The 17422-nt window shown below is 31.1% G+C and overlaps 1 protein-coding gene across 6 annotated transcripts in view; it reads left to right on the forward strand.

The window, feature by feature from the left end:
* The window catches only part of cindr (CIN85 and CD2AP related), a 108096-nt gene extending 96062 nt beyond the window's left edge, over positions 1-12034 (forward strand). For all 6 annotated transcript variants that reach the window (XM_075291582.1, XM_075291580.1, XM_075291583.1 and 3 more), the window contains 2 exons: positions 3309-3905; positions 6683-12034. In XM_075291582.1, the coding sequence (XP_075147697.1) occupies positions 3309-3905; positions 6683-7968 (1883 nt within the window). In that variant the 3' untranslated portion in view covers positions 7969-12034. The remainder of the gene's footprint in view (positions 1-3308; positions 3906-6682) is intronic.
* The last annotated feature ends 5388 nt before the right edge of the window (positions 12035-17422 follow it).

Genomic DNA, 17422 nt, shown 5'->3' on the forward strand with positions numbered 1-17422 from the left:
TGTGTGATTGGAGATCGGCAATATATAACTATAGACCGATATGGACCAATTTTGGTATGGTTGTTAGCGGCCATATACTAACACGTTCGGCCACGTTCCAAATTTGAACCGGATCGGATGAATTTTGCTCCTCCAACAGGCTCCGGAGGTCACATCGGTTTATATGGGGGCTATATATAATTATGGACCGATATGGACCAATTCTGGCACGGTTGTTAAAGGTCATATACTAACACCATGTTCCAAATTACATCCGGATTGGATGAAATTTGCTTCTCTTGGAGACTTCGCAAGCCAAATCTGGGGATCTGTTTATATGGGGGCTATATATAATTATGAACCGATTTGGACCAATTTTTGCATGGTTGTTAGAGACCGTAACCAACATCATGTACCAAATTTCAGGCGGATCGGATGAAATTTGTTTCTCTTTGAGGCTCCGCAACCCAAATCTGGGGATCGGTTTATATGGGCGCTATATATAATTATGGACCGATGTGGACCAATTTTTGCACGGTTATTAGAGACCATATACCAATACCATGTACCAAATTTCAGCCGGATCGGATGCAATTTACTTCTCTTTGAGGCTTCGCAAGCCAAACATGGAGATCGGTTTATATGGGGTCTATATATAATTATGGACCGATGTGGACCAATTTGTGCATGGTTGTTAGAGACCATATACCAACATCATGTACCAAATTTCAGCCGTATCGGATGAAATTTGCTTCTCTTTGAGGCTCCGCAAGCCAAATCTGGGGATCGGTTTATATGGGGGCTATATATAATTATGGACCGATGTGGACCAATTTTTGCATGATTATTAGAGACCATATACCAACACCATGTACCAAATTTCGGCCGGATCGGATGAAATATGCTTCTCTTAGAGGCTCCACAAGCCAAATCTGGGGATCGGTTTATATGGGGGCTATATATAATTATGGACCGATGTTGACCAATTTTTGAATGGTTGTTAGAGACCATATACAAACACCATATACCAAATTTCAGCCGGATCGGATGAAATATGCTTCTTTTAGAGGCTCCACAAGCCAAATCTGAGGGTCCCTTTATATGGGGGCTATACGTAAAAGTGGACCGATATGGCCCATTTTCAATACCATCCGACCTACATCGATAACAACTACTTGTGCCAAGTTTCATGTCGATAGCTTGTTTCGTTCGGAAGTTAGCGTGATTTCAACAGACGGACGGACGGACGGACGGACATGCTTAGATCGACTCAGAATTTCACCACGACCCAGAATATATATACTTTATGGGGTCTTAGAGCAATATTTCGATGTGTTACAAACGGAATGACAAAGTTAATATACCCCCATCCTATGATGGAGGGTATAAAAACAAATAATGATTATCGAAAACAGCTTTATTGTTTTTCAAAATATTCCCTATTAATTCCCAATTCAAAGGCGCACAAAAGTGCGTTTGAACCAATATTCGAAGCAATTCCGGAATCAATACCAAAATCTAATGATTTTGATATTGATTCCGAGCCAAAGAAGGAGAAAATTAAGTAGGGATACGTTTAAGTCGCATTTCTCTTTAAAATGTGAGTTTTGCGTACTTGATTCTATGAAACAAATTTTAATTTATACGTTTTTCATTAAAGTCCATTAAATATGTGCTAATGACAACTTAAATTTCCAAATTCATACACGACTTCAAGTAGAAATTATACTATGTTTAAAGTAAAAACTATTTTTGAACGTTTATTTGCTTCGTAGTTGAGATACGAAAAGTCAACAAATTTAAAGTCGATTTCATAAGTTCGAAGAATATTTCAGAATTATTAAAGCCAAGTTGTTGACCTTATTCAAACAAAATTATCTTTTATATAAAGATAAACATTTTTAAGTCGAATCACTTAAATAGAATGACAAAATTTTCCTTCATAGACCAATATTCTTGTACGAGTAGTAACAGCAATTTATACCTGATACGTCCGCAACTTATTTTGGACACTAAATACTAATATTTTGATTTTCATTTTGATATGGACCCATATGAATTGATAAAAATATCCACTGTATCTGAAATCGTTTGAAATATATATTTGTATCTTTTTTTATATATTTTCATTCGATTTTCTTGAACGCTTAGACATACATTTAAGACTTCCTCTAGAAATGTTCGGTTTATTTATATTATTTATTTATTTTATTTGAAAGATTTACATCTTATATGTGACAGTGCTAGTTTGAAGTTGTGAAAAAAATAATATTAAATTAACAAAAGAAAAAGTGTATGTATAAATAAGTATAATAATATATAAAAAAATGTATAAATTACTAAGAATTACTAAGAGTTTAAGAAATTATTTAATTTTATTTTGAAAGTGTTAGCATTGCTAATTGTTTGCAAATTCAATGGTAGAGAGTTCCACAGACGGATGCTGAATATCAAAAATTAAATGAAACAAACAATTTTCCCGTAAACCTAAAATCTTATGTTATAAAACCGAAATAAACAAAGTTTCTCTAATTTTGACGAGAGTGCAGTAAATATTTGACCAATATTGGTAGCAAACTTTTTTCCGGAAGTAAAAATACTTCTCTGTTATATATCCAAAATGAGCTGAAACTGTTTGTTGGAGTAATTTATTTTTATTTTTATTTCATTTATTTCTCGGACGATAAACAAAAATATAAAACCAGACGCAAAGAAATCAATGAATCACAGATACGATAGACAGACACATAAACATTGATATTTATAAGAAATGAGCCCATATCGTATGAGTTCATATCTTCAGTTCAATTATGGATTAATTTCATTTGTGGTGAGGAACATTCCAAGTCCTATATCTAAAACCAATGTCATGCCCCTTTTACTGATAAAATTTTAATAATCGCAACAAAAAACAATGATATCGTATGAGGCACCCTAATGCAACAACAACCATATTTTTAGTAGATTAGAAATGAGCCATAAACCTACCACCGGTAGCCACGGATGGCCATTGCTTTTTGTGTGAGTTTACAATTTTAGTTTTTATTGTTTGCTGTTTCGTAGTTTGAATTGTTTTGAGTGAAAATGGAAAATATTTTAGAATTGTTATCGTCTTACTTCAAAGTGTTCAAGTTCTTTCTACCCTTAGCCTTCTCCCCAGTCAAGCCATTACATAGACCTTAAAATTAAAAAAAAAAAATAAAATGCTTGCTTTTCTATTCCACAATATATATAGATTTAAGTAAACGGAAGCTTTTAAAAGTAGTTGCTTTTCTTTGAATCCTAACACCTTTTGTACTAATATGAGTTTGTCTTGATCTTCCTTACAGTTTCGCCTTTAAATGACACACAACAATCGCAACCTCAACAGAGCCACAGGACTGCCAAAATATCCAATCTTACGACACAATCAACGACCACCACCGCCACCACTAGCAATAATTTAGTTTCCGGTACTACAACTTCTTCGGTAAAGTCGCTTATTAAAAAATCTGGCAGTTCATCATCGACCCAGTCATCGAATCGTAAAGACAGTTTTGGTTCAAGAGATTCACTTAATGATATTCTATCGGAGACTGGTTTGCCCACTGGTAATGTTGCAGCCCAAAGGAAATCATTGGAAAACAAAAATTTAGATTTGACCAATACATCCGATGTTGCTTCACGTTTGGCCCTTAAAAAACAACAAATGCATCAGGACTCTAAGATCGTTTCAAATCTGACATCGACAAATAGTAGCAGTAATAATATAACGAATACCACCAGCGTGACTACCTCGAATGTTGCTGCCATGAGTTCTACATCGGGTGAATTACGCAAAAGCTTAGAGAATATGGATGAAAAGACAAAGACCACACCGCCACCAGTACTTAATAAGAAACCAACAGTACCCGTTAAGAAGACCACTACGGTGACAAGCATCACAGGTGAGTGACAATAAATCTCATATTCTATAGATTGTAATTTACAGAGTACACTAAAAAAAAAAGCATGTCCGGTTCCAAAGATTTTGTCTTTACACTAATGATTTTGGTATTGATTCCGAGCCAAAGAAGCAGAGATTTCAAATAAGAATAATTTGAAGACATACTTCTCTTTTAAATTTGAATTTTGCGTACTTGCTTCTAGGAAACAAATTTGTGTTTTTTTTTACATTTTCTCTTCATGTACTATTAAAGTCCAATAAAAAAAATTAATAACAACTTATTTTTTAATATTCAGGCTCGACTCCAAGTAAGAATTAGGCTGTGTTTCAAGTAAAAAAACATCTTTAAAATAAAGTGGTAAAAAACATCTATTTTTAAAGGCTTTTTTGCTTTGTTGCAAAGATGCAAAATGTCAACAAATTTAAAGACGATTTCATGAATTTTAAAGATTTTTTCAGAAGTATTAAAGCCAAGTTGACCTTAGTAACACGAAATTTTCTTTCATGTTAGGACACCCAATTTTAAGTCGAATCACTTAACTTAAATGAAAAGTTTGTATCAGACAAATGCATCTTCTATGCTAAGCAAAATCTGCATTCGAAATTGAAGGACATGAAATCTTTGGCCTCACGACAATATTTTTTGCTGTGTAGGTGACACAATCAATGGATAATTTTTAGTATTGATTCATACAACAAACATGTGTGGTAAAGAGATACCAAAATAGAAAATCGATTATTCGGGTTTTTGGTAATCTTCAAATTCGTTTAATCGATTTTTGATGTTTTTGAAGACTCCAAGTCCTTAAAGTACGAATGTGAATGTTTCTTAGTATCGAAGACGCATTTCTCGCATATAAGTATATAATTTTTTTTGCATTGTCGATACACTTTCCAAAGCAGTCGTTTTGTCCTTATAGTAAAGTGATTCGACTTTAAACTGGGTGTCATCACATTAAAGAAAAATTTTGTTGGACTAAGGTAATCTTGGCTTTAATAATTCTGCAAAATTCTTTAAAATTGATGAAATCGTCTTTAAATTTGTTGACTTGACTACAAAGCAAAGTAACGGTAAAAAATAGGTGATGTCTTTCAAAGACGTTTTTACTTGGAACATAATAGAATTTCTACTTGAAGTCGAGTCGGAATTAGGAACACACATTTTTAAAACACTCTGATAGCACATGAAGAAAAAAGCCGAAACCCCGAATATATTAAAATTTTTTCCTTGAATAAAGTACGAAAAACTCAAATTTAAAGTACAAAAAACTCAATTCAATTCTCTGCTAATCAATACAAAAATCATTATTGTATAGGCAAAATCTTTGGATCCGGGCATGGTTTTTTTTTTGCAATGTGAGAAAAATCGACTTTTGATGGTGGCCAAATCGATGTTAGAAAGAAACATCGAAGAGTCGCCCTTCAACTTTAATGGGAATGGGAAGTAAATCCTATATTACGAAGATTCTCCTATCAATTATTTTTATGGATCGCATAATTGCTATTATTACTTAAAGCTGGAAGATCTACAATGCCCTTTATTAATAATGGGAGCGAAAATTTAAATTGCGGGATTTTTTCAAATCGTGATTGTTTCCAAAAAAATGTAATCAGTCTGTTACATTTTTTTGGAAACGAAGTATTTTCCAACACAGTCCCACATTTCTGTCTCAATCCGTAAATCGATCCAATTTTTGGCTTCCTCATAAGAAAATGCAGATAAGCCATCATGAGGAGCAATATCTGCTGTATATTGCAATATCTGGAGTATACCTGCCTTAAGGCCGTCATATCGCCAAATTTTAGTTTGGACTTTATGTCCTCCTCTATCGTGGTCATTCGTCCCGAAAAATAGACGGACATAATGACCAATATTTTTGGGAAACAAATTAATGTCGGATTTCAAATCAAAAATTGCCACAGATGGGTTTCTCACGGTACAAATTTTTTGATGAACAAATGTTCATGCGGGTTTTATTAAACAATTAATTGTTCCAATTGTTCCGAACCCTAATTAATTGTTTAACTGATTTAATTAAAAAGTTTCACGACATCATTTAAATTTTTGATCGAATCAATTAAAATTTTTTTTGATTTTTGCAATCAACATCAATTAAATTTTAAATTGAACCAATTATAAAATTAATTGAAATGTTCAAATCAAATCAATTAATTTTTTAATCGATTATTTTTTATGCCAAATTAAAACTGTGATTGATACTATCATTATCGGGAATGAAGACATTTCGATTAAAAAATTAATTGGATCAACTAATTTCGTGATTGAATCAGAAAAAAAATTAGTTTGTAGGTATAACCTCAGTTTGCAGATTGCAATACTAGAGTTGCCCTATCCCAAAATATAAATTATAACCCTCGCATCTAAGTGTAATCAAAACTTAATTAATCTAGCTTATTTCTCTGTGTTCACATTTAGACTTAAGAATTAGATCTCCTTGCAGGGCGGCATTAGTATAAGCATAGACCAAGAAACTTATGAACGTCTTAAGTCAATTCACAACGCTGTTGTTGTCTACACATCGTAGATGGCTATTAGTTTATTATATATTTTCTATGATAAATCCCATATTTATTTTACATTGACACCACACACAATGCAAAATTATTCATATTTCTGCAATAGACTTCAATTAAAATGATTGCTTACTGCCATAGTTATTACCCAAATTCAATCAACCACTGTCATACTGGAGCTTTTAATCTTCTAAAAATATTACATTTCAATAACGCACTCCTCTCTTTGTTTCTTCTTTCTAGGCAATATTCTATCCGGAATCAAACAGAAAGTTAAAAGTGTAGAAAACAAATTGACAACAGCAGCCTCACATGATTATGCCGATGGTGTGGGCAGCAGTAAATTATCACCTGGAGTTGTTGCCTCCGACAATAGTGGTGTAGTTATGCGAAGAGCTGCTACCATAGCAGCTGATTCCGATTTTGATCGCGTTGAACGCGGTTCAATACTATCCGATATGCGCGCAGGACGCGTTAAGGCGCCAAAACGTAGACCGCCATCGGCAGCCATTAGTACGATGGGAGAGAGCAATAACAATTCCTTATATGTGAATGGCAATGGTAGTGATACAACACAAAGTGGTGACGATCAATTGAAATCCGATGACAATTCAACGGGAGAAGAGCAATTGGCCAAGCCAAAACCTCGCGAATGGGAAAAGAAAAAGGCCCCTTGGATGGAAGAGCTAAAAGCATCACAAGTAAAAAAGAAAACATCACCTAATGTGGGCGATGCAACAGCGGCGACGACCAGTGGTGGCACATCATTGGCCGATAGAACTTCAAAATTATTTGCCGATGATGGCAAGACCACAAATCTGACATCTTCGTCGTCGTCATCCACAACAACAACAACAAAAGTGCAATCTTCATCGGTTTCCAGTACTAGCATAATGCAACAATCAATGATAGTAGAGAGTAGTAATAGCAGTAGCACTAGTACCAATAGTAGTAATCTTACCAATAAAACACTCACCGATGCCATGACTAAAAGTTTAAGTGCTAAAATGGCCAATGATGCGGCTGCCTCAGCAAATACAAATGCCTCCTCATCCACAACCACCGCTACGACGACTACCACCAGCTCAATTTCTAATAATACCTTGGATGATGTTCGGATTCGACCCAATAGTTTATCGATACGCAATCGAAGTGTCTCGCCCTCAATGGCGGCGACACGTGGTGCTTTGAAGACCAATACCGCCACCACCTCCTCTGCTTCTCCGGCAGAAGCTTCGAGTAGTAATTCACATCACAGTAGCGGCAAAATCAATAATTCCTCAGCCGTTTTGAATAACCATCATCATCATCATGCCATGGATAACGGTACCACCGCTAAATTGGAAGGTGGCAATAGTGCCAAACGTGTTTGTGATCTGGAATCCAGGGTCGAAAAATTGGAAATGTTGGTCCATTCACAACAGCGAACAATAGATGAACTTGTACGAACACTGCGTGAGGAGAGTGATCGCAATAAAATTTTACGGGCTGAACTGGATAAATATGCACAGTGCGTGACCCAAGTATAAAAAGTAGTAAAACCCCAATGCATTTCCATATCCTTAGAATGCTATAACTTGTTTGGCATTTGTTTTTCTTGATGTATTGTTTTTTTTTTTATTTCTGTGTATGTATTTGTGTGTAGTATTCCCATTTTTTCTTTATAATTACCATCTTAAGTTTATTATCCATAGGGAGGTCTAGTAGAGTAGAAGAAATTTAAGTATTCTTTAACATTTGTTTTACGCTATTGAAGTGCAATTAATCCATAGATAATTGTTTTGAGTATAAGCTTGTAATGAGAAGTAGTTATACAAAGTTACAATATGACATATCTAGGTTTGTTTGTTGTGACTCATTTGAAATAGGTGGGCAATCAAAATCAGATCATTCCATTTTAATAGTGTTTTTGTTACCAAAAATATCTTCGACGATTAAGGGATTTTATGCAAGTAAAAGTTGCAAGGAAAAATAAACATTTGTATAACATTTCCTGTATTATTTTAAAAATTTTCCAATGGGCGAAGTTATTGGCGCATGGCACGTGTAAATCACGTGAATCGAGCGTGCGTATGGCTTTCATTTCGTCAAAATGACTGAGCTTGTGTAAAATTTCACTCACGCTCACATTTCTAATAGGTAGTAAAAAAAAGTATGTGTATACATTTCCAAAATCTTTTGTTTTTTTTTGCGATTAAATGCTATTGCCCATTTATTATTGTATATAACATAAAAATGTAAAGTTTTTCCTTATTAAAGAATTTTTTATTACAAAAATTTTATTTAAGCTTTAATGTTATAAATTTATTAATTTTTCACCATGTGTCATTATTGTGCTTGTATAATGCTTAAATTCTATAGCATGTCATATTGAAGGATTTAAAATTCACAGTTTAAAAATTATGATTAAAAGAACACATTCCAATATGTAAACTTCGCATATGTAGACTTTTTCGATTTTTGAATAAATCTACAGATTTCCAGATAAATGTCCCATTTAACATTGGCTTTAGGAAAACATTCCAAAAATGTGTTTTTATACTTAAAAAAACTAATAATTAAGGCTGATACAATGTAATATCAAAGAGCAATTCTACGTTACGTCTGTTAAATAGAGTAAATTTAAACGCTTACCATAATCAAGAAAATATATTACCAACTTTTTTTTCAATAAAAATCTTAAGTGAATTTGGTCAAATATCAAATTTAAAATTTTTTGACACATTTAAAATTAATTAGATTACAAAAACCAATGGCACAAATAAACTGAACTGATCCATTTTTTCAATAAAAGTCTTAAAAGTCTTTGGTCAAATAGTAAATTTAAAATTTGTTGACACAGTTAAATTTAATTAGATTACAAAAAGCAATGACACAAATGAAGGTAAAATGTTAAAGTGGCAACCCGATTAAGATTCAGGCTCACTTAGACTATTCAGCCCATTGTGATATGACACAAATGAACTGATCCAATTAATTTTTAAATTTGATCAAATAATTTTATTAATTAATTGTTAATATCATTTCAACCACCATTGAAACAATTTCAATTTCAATTGATAATTAATTGGATTAATTATTATTTGTTTACTGTGTAATAATTGTTATACCATTATAAACTATTGTATACCGGTATGAAGTGAGCATCGAGATACAAATGTTCTCGATAGGGAACGTTTGTTGTAAAAGAGGCCTTATGTTTTTTTTTTGATTGTTTGCTATGAAATCTGTGAAAAATATTTAGCATACATCAAGTCATTGGACAGACACCATCATATTTTTTCATCGTGTTAAAAATGTCGAATTTTGTACCAGAAAGCGATGATTTGCGGAAAGCATACATTTTTGTTTTCATTTGAAGAAAAGTGTCGAAAAGCATCGAATAGTTGTCGAGGCCTATGGTGATCGTGTTTTATCGGAAGCAACGTGCAAAGCATGGTTTTAACGGTTCAGAAATAATGATTTCGATGTGAGAAATGAAGAACGTGGAAGACCATCAAAAAGTTTGAAGAAGCCGATTTGGATGGAGATGACACTTTAAGTCAAAAGCAAATGGCAGCAATGTTAAATGTTGCACAACAAACAATTTTATAAAAGCTGTGAGAAAGATCCAAATGTGTGGAAAATGGGTGTCATATTGAAAAAAAAACTACGCTCATTTCATACCGGTATACCTGGCAGTAACAGTGCCGGTATTTTGCTGATCAATAACAACATCCTTAACCCTGGAAAGTCATCCTTAGTTTTTGTACACGAACGTCATCCTTCGTCATTTTGACTACGGCTTATTTCAAGACGCTATAATTTGCATCGTGCATAGAAAAAAACTGTCACCAAAATATTTCCAATTGAAAATTTGAGTGTAGTTGAAATTATTTTCAATTAATTGATACAATTATCTTTTTAATCAAGGTAGAAACATTGAGTCAATTAAGTCAATAATTGAACATGTTTAAATTTTTAATTAAAAAATTAGTTGATACAATTAAATTTTTAATCAAACTCGGAAGACTAAGTCAGTTAAAAAGGGTGATGGAAATTTTTAATTAAAAATTTATTTCAAACAATCAATCTTTTAATCAAACTAAAAACACAAAGTCAATTAAGAAAGTAATTGAATATAGTTTCATTTCTAATTAAACAAATTAGTGAGTTTTGCAATCAATATCAATTTTTTGGCCTTAGGGCTTTTGTATTACTTTGTGGATTAATAAATAAAATAAATAAATAAAAATTTTTAATTGAATCAATGAAATAATTAATTGACATTTGCTCATGAAATCATTATTTTCTTTTAACTGTGATTGATACTATCATTATTGTGGTTGAAGATATTTAAATTAAAAAATTAGTTGGATCAATTTCGTGATTGAATGTATAAAAAAAAAAAATTGTGTGTGAGCTAAATGACAACCAAAATTTAATTTATTTTCTTATTCAATTTGTTTTTAATTAATATAAAGCAAAAATTCATAAAATGCTTGAACTTAAGTTTATCATTTCCCAATCGACTAAAATGCATTTTAAATCAAAAATGAAATTACTCGTCGTTATTTTGACGAAGGATGACTGGCTTGGATTAAAATGCATAAACATTTTTTGAAACGTTTAGTAATATAGAAATTTCAAAAAATTTTTAATTTGAACGAATAAAAAATTAAAAATAAATTAATTCCATGATTGAAGGCAAAACTTATTTTTTCTGTGCTAGCAAATTATTTATTTATAACTTTGTACACCTATAGGGCCACATCTTAAATTCTTAAATCTATTTCTATTTAAAGCAATTTTTTTTAATTTTGCTCCATTTTATTCCGAGCATTTCTATGTCCTTTCCGATTTGACGTGTCAATTAGCTTTTTGTCCCTACTGTGTTTTAGGCAGAGTAAAGTTCAGAAAATGTAAATTTATTGCGTAAATCAATTTAAAATTCCTTCATATGGAGACTACATGAGATTCGGGCAGTCGAAATTACGTTTTTTTTTATTGAATTGAAGTTTACTTTTTTCGAAATGTTGACTTTTCAACATTTTGAAAATATACTTTCTAATTTCAATCGCTAATTTAAATTAATGATTTCTATTCTAGTATATTTGTATAATAAAATTACTATGCACAACAATAAATTTACTTTAAAGCCAAATTTTATTTGAAATTGGAAATTTGGGTGCTGGTTTCCAAAATGACCTCTTTAAAAAATATTCATTACTCCTTGAACAATTCATACATTAATAAGCAAGTTTTAACTTTGTATAAACGAGTGCTGCGTTTTTTAGTACGGCTGGGCTTGGATATCCAGTATAGAAAACAAGTTTAAATTTAATTAAATCGATTAATTTCCCTTGAAGCCAAAAATGTTTTTCTATGTATATTTATTTACAAATCATACAATCATGGTTCTTTATTGTATCAGCTTTAGTTGTAAAATTATGACCTCCCAACAGAGCTTAAATTAGTGGCATTATTATCATTGATTAATTCCATACTTTCGTAGAAATTATATTAACCAAAAATAAAGGTATTGTTTATTTTTTGCCATGTATTTATTTTGTAACTATTACTCAAAATCCCTAAAATATAAAGAAAAAACAACGAGCATTTTTTGTATAGTTTAAGGAATGCATGTGTGTTTATGCAAATAGATAATCAAACTGTAGGTAGATTATTTTCTTAAGAATAAAGGTAAATATGACCAGAGTATTATGGGTATTCTATATACTTTTCATCGAGAATTGCCCATTTATTTTTCAAATTCAATTAAATGGGAAGCGTAATTGGCCAGTTAGTAATTAGATTGCAATAAATATTAAAGCCTCTTTCTCCCTTTTCTTCTATAGAAATGCATTTTTTTAATAAACTTTTAAACTTTATATTAAAACGTTTTTTATATAATTTTTAAACATTTTTTATTGATTGTGCATTCATTTATTTAAGTATTTGTTTATACATTTATATGTTTATATAAAGTAAAAAAACTAAATACCACAATTTAAATTTACATGTGTATTATACAAAAGAAAAATAAAACTAAACTCTATGCATATATTCTTATATATACACTTATATTTTTTAAGTTATTATATACAAAAACCAACAAAAATAATAATATTAATTAAAAACGAAAAATATAATAAAGACAAACTTCTAAAACAAAACAAAATTCTTTTTTAATTTATTAATTTTTCTCTTATTCGATTAGTTTCTATAAAATCTGAATATACCATATGAATGAATTGATAATATAATTGTATAAATATTTTTCATTTTTTCTCTTCCTTTTTTGAAAAAAAAATGCTTTTCCGCAAATCTTACGTTTGGCTTATTTGCTGATGGTTTTAGGAAACCCACACGTCGTGGCAAATTCGACAATTGGATGTTCTAGGGAAATTCTCAGCGGCATTGTTATTCTCCAATTTTAGGGTAGACACAATGCAATATATGGAGATTTGTTTCAATACATATTCAATTCGAGGCTCGAATAGCTTTAGTATAAAATACTTATGTTAATTAATATACTATTCATTAACACATATTTGCATAGATATGATCAAATTATCATATAAAGAAATACATACATAAAACTCATACTAATCTATGTGATATTCAGTTGTCAGTTCTTTTTTTTAAATATTTCATTTTATACATAAAATATAAACTTTAATATATATTATACACAATTTAGCTTAGAGATAAATGTTAAATATATTAATGATCATATACTATATATTTGAAAACAATTGTAATAAATCGGTTGTACAGACATTTTAACATTAACATCGATTTCATTCATTTTTTTTTTTTAATTTTTAATTTCAATTTTTTTTTTCTAAAGTAAGAACATTCACAAATTTGCATACGTATTCCAGCGCTTTAAACGTAAACAGTGTAGACTTGATTTCTTCTTTATTTCTGCATTGTTGCCATTTTGGGTTTGGTACAATTAAAATATATAGATGATAATATATACGTATTGGTCAATTTCCAGTCAAAACTTTTATAATCTTAATTTTAATTTATCTTGGCAAATTATATGGCGAACGTATTTCCCTACAGGAATAACGGATGCTAATTGGCAAGCCAGTTATAAATAAAAAATGTACTTCCTACAATAGGATTCAATAAAAAATTGATGCATTTTAATTCAAAATCAAGTTAAAGGTCGATTGTTGGCAACATCAAAACACGATATTAAAAACATCGAAGTCTGTTAGTTACCATACCATATTCGACTTTTTTGACAATAAATCGAAAATCTTTTTTGATTTTAGGAATTCGAGATAACCCTGTACACTACAGGGTGAATGAAATGTATGGCAACTAACTTCATGTTGCTACCATTTCTAAACCGCTCGTCTGACAGCTGACAGATATAGCCAGTTCAAGGCAAACTGGCTTTCTGCGGCGAAGAAGGTGGACAAGGTGGCTGTACAAAATCTGATGGCAGATGTCAAACGTGAGGCCCGGCAATTCGGATTTGGAAAAGCGAAAGCCTAACTGAATATTATTCCTGAATTTTATACTAATTGAACTTGAAAAAGAAATTTAATTTGATTTTTTAAATAAACGATTTCACCGATTTACACGCGTTTTCCCTTGACCAAATTTTGACCGTATTACCCTTTATGGCACTATAGCCAATTTAATTCTATTTTACTTCGTGGAATTATTATGTTTTGAGAAAGCTTCCTTTCATTATAAGTTGCCTTGACCTTAATTTTTTTTTGTGTATGAAGCATAAAGATATACTAAATTCGTGTCTCCCCCAAAATATTTCAAAATTTCTTACATTTTACCAATAATGTGCCAATCTTGAACATTAATTTTTTCTTTCAAACTACAAAATTTTCTTTAACAAGTGAAAAAATCATGTCAAATAAATTTTATTAAATTTTTCAAAAAATATTTACTAATTTTTGTAAAATCGGCGTGACATCTGAATCAAGGCATATTAAGGAAGGTAGTTTCAGTATTACAGCAACAACAATGTCTGCCGCCATATAGCCAACATTGTTCAACAAGTGGGAAATTTAAAATATAGAAAATATGGAAATGTATCGATATATGCTTCGAAATATGAGGAAATGTGTTGCCGTTCACAAGAATAATTGAAGTAATTCAATTGTGATAACCATTTATTTCGATACTTTGCATAAATTTAAAGCAAATTTCATATTTCAAAAATTTTTGTATAAAATGATGTTATTTTTATTTGTCACAATTGTCAGTTAAACATTGGCGTAGCTAGCAACGTTCTCCTAGGGGGTGATATATAATTATACCATGGACCTCAAAATAAAGGTTAGGTTAGGTGGCAGCCCGATGTATCAGGCTCACTTATACTATTCAGTCCATTGTGATACCACATTGGTGAACTTCTCTCTTATCACTGAGTGCTGCCCGATTCCATGTTAAGCTCAATGACAATGGGCCTCAAAATAAATGTCGATTATTATCGAGAAAATGCCATAACGACAGTATTGAAGGCCTAATCAGACAGTCATTTCGTCTGCTGACCATAGACTAGAGGTGTGCACGTGACACGAAATTGTCGTAACTCACGCGTGATTAATAAGCCAAATGTCGTAACTCATGCTACGAGTTGAATTTATTTACAATTTTAGTGACAACTGGGATGTTAAGAGTTTAATAACGCTCTCGATTTTCATCATACGATGTTTTCAGACACGTCGCTAAGATAAATTATTCATAAAATTATTCGTGAGTTACGACATTTTTCGTGATTCACGATATTTTTCGTAAGTCACGGTATTTTTCGTGAGTCACGACATGCGTGAGTACAAATTTTCTACTGAGTATGCGTGAGTCCTACCAACCAATATCGTGCGTGAGTAAAATTTTTATGTCGTGAGTGTGCGTGAGTAAAATATTACTCACGTGCACACCTCTACCATAGACATTCCAATATGATTCACCACCATCGCATTCAGTACGCATCAACCAAGAATGGCTTATAAAGGATGTTCCTCGCTTCATTTCTAAAGCATAATGGACTCCAAAATCTCCGGATCTTATTCCGTTGGACTTTTGCGCCTGGAACATTTTGGAGAGTAAGGTTAGCACTAAGAAATACCAAAGTGTCAATCATCTCAAAACAGAGCTTCGCCGGGAATGGGCCAAAATAAAACAGAACCACCATCGTGCCCACAAAAGAAATATTTATCTAATATGAAAGATTATGCAACCTAAATTTTAGAACACCCAATTTACACAATATTAAGAACACATTTCTTCTTTCTTTGCTCTAAACATTTTCTTGAAGATGAAAAATATTTTTGATTTAAAGAGATAATCTTTAAATTAGCTAAGATATTGAATATTGGGATTATACATAAAATATCTATAAATATAGGCTCTTTCTTATTTTGAGGATTTTGCATTTTTGGTTTAAATATTTTTTGAATTTAAGAAAATATTTTTACTTTGAAGTATCTGCTTAATTTGGATTCTTTTACTGTATACTAATTTTAATTATATTGAGTTATATATGTTAAAGAGAAAAAAGTCCTTATTTTAAAGAATCCGGATCGTTGGCTCGGAATCAATACCAAAATCCCTAAGCGAAGGTCAAAATCTTTGGATCCAAGTAAACTGTTTTGAGTGCAGTATGTTATGGCTTTGTCGGCCGTTTGAAGGTCATAATTCGTACCAATTAGAACAAATCTGATTTTAAATTAGATGAATTTTTCGTGATATTTTTTTTTTTGACCAATACAAATAAATTACAAAATAAAGCACTTCACCTTGTGGCATTGCATATCAGCCATTACAAAATGTAGACAATATGAAAGACAAAATTTACACAATTCCAAGGAAAAATGTTTTGAAAATCATGAAATTTTATTTAAAAGGAATTTCATGATCTTCGTTTTAATATTTTTTATGAAACTGTTTTTTAATTCTAAAGAAAACTATTTGGATTTCAAGAAATAATATTTTAAATTAACTGGGATATTAAATGTTCAGATCAAAGATAACAATCTTTAAATATACACTCAGTGAACCAACCAGAAAGCAACATTTTTATTAATTTTAGATTTTTTTAAACTAAACTGTATACAATCGCCGATATCAGGAGGAAGAAGGAGTAAATATTTGTCGACAAATTAACGAAAGTTCGTTAGGTATAATTAATTTTGTTCACTTATTAAAGAACTTCAAAAATGCGCCATACGAAATTCATGATGTATTTGTGGTAAAATTTAAAGAAATTTTGAACTATTTTGTGGGAGATACGAATATTTGTTATGCAGTTTAGTTCTAAAATTAACTAAAAATTTTCCTTTCTGGTGAGTTCACTTTTTTTTGAGTGTAGGGATAGTTTTTTTTTTTTTGAGTATAGCCAATATTTATTTTGAATAAGTGGGATTTTTACTTAAACTTTTTTTAATTATGAAACGAGGGTTTTCCTTAAAAGTGTCTAGTTTAGATTTAATACATTGTGAATTGCATGGTTAGCACAACGCAAAATGAAAATGGGAAATTCGGTAAATAAAACATGTTTCCAAAATGTAATTTTGTAATAATATAATAATAATTTAAAGGTGGGTTGTTTCTCAAAAAATATCTTTATTTTAAAAAAAGCTACATCTTTGGCTCCGAAATAATACCAAAATCCTTTTATGAAGGCCAAAAACATTGGATGTAAGTATAGTTTTTTTTTAGTGTGTGAAGCAGAGTGGGAATCAGAAAAATCCACACGATCCAAAACCACACAACACATAATGAGGTAAGTTTTTATTTATTTTTAATTTATACAATTTTAATTTAATTATTTTTCCCTTTAATGCCCTTTGTTTAATAAGGAAGCTTTTAGTAAAACACACCTTAAGACAAAAAAAAATGGGCAAAATAAAAAGAAAACTTATTTGAAACTATTCAAGAGGCTTTGCAGCATATGCTGAATTTTACCGTATAAATTTTTCTTACTTAGTTCTCTTGCTTTTGTGTCGTTAACATTGAAAA

Source organism: Haematobia irritans, chromosome 1, assembly GCF_050003625.1.
Source record: "Haematobia irritans isolate KBUSLIRL chromosome 1, ASM5000362v1, whole genome shotgun sequence".
In the NCBI taxonomy this organism is placed as follows: domain Eukaryota; kingdom Metazoa; phylum Arthropoda; class Insecta; order Diptera; family Muscidae; genus Haematobia; species Haematobia irritans.